This window comes from Rhinolophus sinicus, chromosome 17 (genome assembly GCF_057876585.1).
Source record: "Rhinolophus sinicus isolate RSI-liver-muscle chromosome 17, RSI-T2T, whole genome shotgun sequence".
In the NCBI taxonomy this organism is placed as follows: Eukaryota; Metazoa; Chordata; class Mammalia; order Chiroptera; family Rhinolophidae; genus Rhinolophus; species Rhinolophus sinicus.
The window spans coordinates 3006000-3011674 of NC_142517.1; the positions used below are offsets into that span (position 1 = coordinate 3006000).

General features: G+C 52.4%; 1 protein-coding gene across 1 annotated transcript; it reads left to right on the forward strand.

Moving 5' to 3' along the window:
* The first annotated feature begins 1908 nt into the window (after positions 1-1908).
* TFF3 (trefoil factor 3) lies at positions 1909-4834 on the forward strand. Its single transcript, XM_019745699.3, has 3 exons — positions 1909-2064; positions 3415-3561; positions 4653-4834. The coding sequence occupies exons 1-3, from the start codon at positions 1983-1985 to the stop codon at positions 4664-4666; spliced, it is 243 nt and encodes an 80-aa protein (XP_019601258.2). The 5' UTR covers positions 1909-1982; the 3' UTR covers positions 4667-4834.
* Positions 4835-5675: the final 841 nt, after the last annotated feature.

The window sequence follows — 5675 nt, forward strand, 5'->3', positions numbered from 1 at the left end:
CTGCATCACCATTCTCACACAGCCCTGTGGGCAAGGCACTATGTGACAAGTGAGGAAACTGAGGCACATGTGATAAAATGACTTGCCTGAGGTCACACAGCCCAGGACTCGGGACCAGGTCTCTCAGCTTCTCCACCGTAATTAAGACATGACCCCATGTCCCCGAGGGGAATTCTTCAAGAACAGGGATTTGTCACCTTTGTTATCTCTTCCTCAGCCCCAAGCCCCTGGCTCAATAGATAGTAACTGAGTTTCACTGAAGTAAAACACCAGCTGTGGTTCTGGGCGCTGGCTGCTCAGTGGAATTCAGTCTCTGAATTACCTGCTTGGGGGCAGGGCCCTGGTATCCACACGGTTCTAGCCAGTGGAGACCAGGACGCTCAAAGATGTTCCTTGTCAGAGCAGCCTTCGAATAACTGCCCCTTCTAGGCCCATTTCTGGGGTGTTTGCACCTCCGAACGCAGCCCACGTCTACAGCCTGGCCAGGCCCAAGGGTGTTATGGGTGGGTAGGCAGAAGGTCTGGCTGGAAACAGCTCCCAGGAGTTTCTCCAGGAGGATCTTGTTCATAGCATAAAAATGGTGCCCTCTGTTAGCTTGGGTGCACTCCATTCCTCTGGGAACAGAGCAAACGCCCTGAAAACAATGTAGGAATGGCTCTCTCGTCTTCCCACCTGCGTTTGCCTTGGAGAGGGTGGGAAACCAGTGGCAGGCATTGCCCAAATCAGGTCATCGATGGCTCACTGAGTATAAGGGGCTGGGCCTAGAGAGTCTCACCATGGGACACGGTTCTTGTCCCCAACACATGCACAGTCTGGCCCCATCGGTCACTCAGTAAAGGACCGTTCTGTGGACAAACTTTTGGGTGCTCAGATCCCTCCAACTGGGAGGGCTAAGTTCAACTAGCCAGCTGCACCTGCTGCTGGGATGGCAGGCAAAACCCACCTGAGGCTCCTGGAAAAGTCACTGGGTAACAGTGGCAGCACCTGACAGGAAGCCCCAGGCAGGAAAGGACTATGGAGACACCACAGTCACTAGAGCACCGTACTCTCTCCCCTGTACGGGAAGAGGGGCTGTGAACAAGCACCGAGATTGCAGGGCCCTACAGAGAGGGGCTGACCCCAGCCACACGAGGCCTAGAGCAACCTCTGATGGCCACCTTAACTTCGGAGCCTTAGTTTGTTCCTCTGGAAAATGGGTATAATGATTCCCATGTCATTTAGATATGCTGTTATAAAACAATTTCCCAGATTTGCCTTCATTTAAAAAAAAAAGCAAGCTGGGCATAGGTGTATGGTAAGTTCCCATTTGTGTTAAAAACGTGCTTAGATCTAGAGAACATTCTGGAAAAATACCCAAGACCATATCAAACACGGACACCACTAGACAGGAGGGCGTCTTTAGCATTGTCTGATTTTAAAAACAACTGCACGTATTACATTTTTATTATAATGTATTGGATAAGTTTACTGACTACACTTATGGAAATGTAGTTCATGATAAAAATATTTTTTGCTGGATAAAAAGCAAAAAGGAAAGGACAGGAATGTGCCTTCCAGGAGTTGTGAGAGAGCAATGGAATTGCACCTGACTCTTCAAGAACCCAGGGCTGATCTGGGAGTAAGTGGCCTGGGGACTCAAGTCATTGAGTAGGGTAGCTTCTGGATTGCTCCTGGCACGCTGAGCCTTCATCATTCCCCCCAGGCCATGCAGACGGGGGCTGACACAGCCCTGCTCCGGGACAGAGGAGTGTCAAACCCCATCATCACCAGTGGGGTCAGCACCACCCTCTCCCCTTCACGGAGATGAGCCTCTGGGGCTTTACCATCAAGTCCAGGGAAAAGCAGGCGGGGCTAGAGCGAGAGACAAAGGCTGTCCCCAAACAGACTCCAGAATACCTGTGCAAACACGGGCGTATAAATGAGACTTCTTGGCAGAGGTGGCACATCCACTGAGTGGCCGGTCCCACAGCGCGCCTGTCACCATGGAGGCCAGACTGCTCTGGCTGCTGGCAGCGGTCCTGGCCTTGGCGTTCTCCAGCTCGTCCGGGGAGTATGTGGGCCTGTGTGAGTACCTCTCTGACTTCTCTTCCCTCCACAGCAGGAAGGATGGGGTGGGGGCAGCTGGTGGCAGGGTGGGAACGCAGCACCAAGGGAAGGGGCACGGGAGATCCAGGTTTGGAGCTTCCTGTGGACTTGAGGAAGGCGATGGAACCCCCACGTTAATTGAATAATTGCCATTTACCAGACACACATGTTTTGCCTCAACAGCCCTACATATGGGTTTTGTTGTCCTCATTTTAGACAAGGAAACAGGCGCAGAAAGTTAATAACTGGCCTAAGACAATCCTCCCCGTCAGCACTGAAATCAGGATTCGAACCCAGGCCTGCCTGGCTGGCAGCCAGCCCCCAGACCACCTTCCATCACCTGCTTTGCTAGACTTACGAGTCACAATACAGGCCTTTATGCTTTGTGTTGACACAGTCACAAAACAAAAGGAAAGACAAATGACAAGGATTACTTCCAGAACAATTCTGAAATTGTTTAGCCCTTGCCTTGTGACTCCAGGCAGGAGATGTGGCTGCTTCATTACCCCAGCTTTGAAGAAACGAGGCTGCGGCTTTTACCAGCTCACCTATGCAGCTTCCCAGACTTGGCACCTCTCAGATTCACCTGGAGCCCAGGATGGTCCAACTACATGTCTCTGGGTGGGAGCGGGGTTGCATCAGTGGTGGTGAAAGGTCCCCAGTGGGTCCCAATGTGAGCAAAGTTTGGGAACCACGGGAGTAAGGACTTACATACTGACAGCAACAGAAGAGGACTTAAGACATTTCGTGTGATTCCTATTTTCCTAAGGAGAAGTTAGGTGATGAGGTGAAGGGGACGTCTTAACTTTAGACGTACAGGTTTGCTTGAAAAACGAACATTGGAGACGAGGATGTAAGGGAAGGTGTGACAAGCCAAAGGATTTGGGGACAGGGAGGTACAGGAAAGAAGTGAAAAACTCAGCGTGCATCGTGATTTTCCCTATTGGATGTATATCTTCTGTTATACTTTTCACTTAAAAAGAAAGGGTGGGAGGGATTTTCGTTGATAAAACAGTAAAAGGGAACTTTGTTTCTGGGTTCAAGGGACCTGGTCCACGGCTTCTGCCGCTGAAGGGAACCCAGGCCCATGCTGACTTCCTGAGGTGCTAAGAGCACCCGGGCAGATGACCAGACTTCCTACAGAACATTTCTCTTTAAATATTAACACGGAAAAAGCGTCCTCCTCAAGCCAATGTGTGTGTGTGTGGGGGGGGTTACATCTTTGGAATTCAGGATGGGGGAGGAGGGTGCAGACTTGCAAAATGAAGCCAGCAGACCAACCCCAAGTAGCGCCCTGGCAGCTGACTGACTGGGCTTTGTCTGGCACAGCGGAGAACCAGTGTGCCATCCCGGCCAAGGAGAGGGTGGACTGCGGCTACCCCGAGGTCACCCCTGAGCAGTGCAATAGCAGGGGCTGCTGCTTCGACTCCAGCATCCCCGAGGTGCCCTGGTGCTTCAAGCCACTGCAGAAGTCAGGTAAGCCAGCCCCACGGGCACCAGGACCTTTGTGGGCCTGCAATGGCTCCTCTGGGTGCCCCTGGGCCCTGGGCCATGGCTGTCTGTTGGTGGAGGCCTCAGTTAGAGGCTTCGTGTCCAGGGCAGTCAGCTGCCAGTGGCTGTCCCCGCCTGTCCTGTTGCCGAGCCGTTTGTGCAAAATGTAAAAGCAATCGTTTCCAAAACGTATTCAAAGTCAAGGTATTATGTAGAAAGAACTAGTTTAAAAATTATCCTGGAGAGAAATGGAAAATACGTAGTTGTGGAAAGCTGGGCCAACTTTCCAGGAGATATTCAGCAAACCAGCCACCATTATCTGTGACATGCAGATATCAGACGGGTGACAGCACCAGGCTTGCAGCCCTGGTGTCTCTCCATACCCCACCACCTTCCCCCCACCCTGCCTCACCACAAGTGCACCCCTTCTGCTCCCTCCCTGGGTGGTGCAGTGGGGTGCAGGACAACCACCGGGGAACCCCGCGTCAGCAACAGATGGCGTACACACGGGTGGCTGCTTTCTGGGCCCTGTCGGCCCCACCCCACACATCCTGGGCGTGGAGGTCACCATAAGCCACCTGGCAGCCCAAGTGCCAGCTCACCTCTAAGGAGGACATAGCGACGTAAGGCACCTTCCTGGAATCAGCACCCAGGGGCCACTCTTGCCCTTTGTCCCAGGAAATGAGGAACGGGCTGCACCCCAGCTGGTCAGTAATGGGGTCCCTGCCCACTGCCCAGGGAGGGCCTCCTCACCATTCCCAGAAGATCCAGGCAGAGGTCGAGATAAGGCTTTGGGACCAGGACGCAGAGCTGCCCATTGTCCCTTTGCTGGGTGTCCTTATTCTATCTGTTCCTCTGCCTGGGGTGACACCTTCTTTTCTGGTGGCCCCTGGGGCTTGGCAGGACATGTGGCTGTTCTCCCACAGGGTGGGGGACTCAACACTTCCCCAGTGACTTGGGGGAGAATGCAGCCTAAGGCACTGAACTTTGGTCCTGTCTTGACCTTGAGAAGCTGGGTAGCGGGTGGGTGGAGACCAGACCTGCTCACGGTAATGCATCCTGTGCTTTGTTTCCAGAATGTACATTTTGAAGCCACGCCCACTGCCCCTGGACACCCTGGGAGGTGAACGTCCACATTCAGGCACTCTGCCCGCTCATCTCTGCCTTTCTATCACCCTGCTCCCAGCAAGGCTTCATCTGACAGTTGATGTCTGGGGCCTGATGTCTTAAAGAATAAAGATCCATACTCAGCACGAGACCAGGTGTTCATTCCTGAGACTTTATTTTGTTGTTTTTTATTTCTGCCAAGTTGCTCTCACTCCCTTCTCAACATTTCACAGGTGGGGGATGGCAAGGGGTGTCACAGCATCTCTGACAGAGGGTCTGTCCCAGCCTCGGGAGCAGGAAAATAACCCCTAAGTAGCTACACCACGTGCGAGGATGTTGCAAACCTCAGACCTAGTGCTGACATGGTGGGGAGGGCCAGCGACCTCCCACGTGGTCACCTCTACCTGCAAGTTGAGAAAAGACATTTCAAATGTAAGTTTCAAAAAACAAATTATTGAAGTCTTTCTTGGTGAAGAGAAAGCCAATGAAACCATCTTAGAAGCTGGCACCTTTTTGCTATTTATTTGCAAGTCAAGTTTGTCGTGGCTTGGAATTAATAACCCCTGGTCATTCACAAAAGGTGAAAGCATTCACAGACTCTACAAAGTGGTAGAGTGAGAAAACGTTTTATTAAAGTTAGGAAGAGAGAAAATGCCCATGGCAGTGTGCAGAGAGGATGGCTGCCCCGGCTTGTAAGGAGAGAAACGCTGGGGTGGGCGTCACTGGGGCACAGTCCAGAGTCTAAGAGTGGACATCTGCACCTCGCGTCAGGTTAGCGTTTATAGGAAAGGGGGAGTCAGGCAGGTTTGAGGGCTGACATCCTTCCTGGGGTCTGGTCTGTCTGGAGATGATGTTATCGCCGGACTCTGGACTCAGACTCGGCCATCGAGGCCTGGGGCTTTTTGTCACCCACAAAAACTACAAGGGAGCAGTAAATTGGAGTCCAGTGTCTGCGCACCTGAGGACTAAGCCGTTGTCCTTTTCCAGGTTAG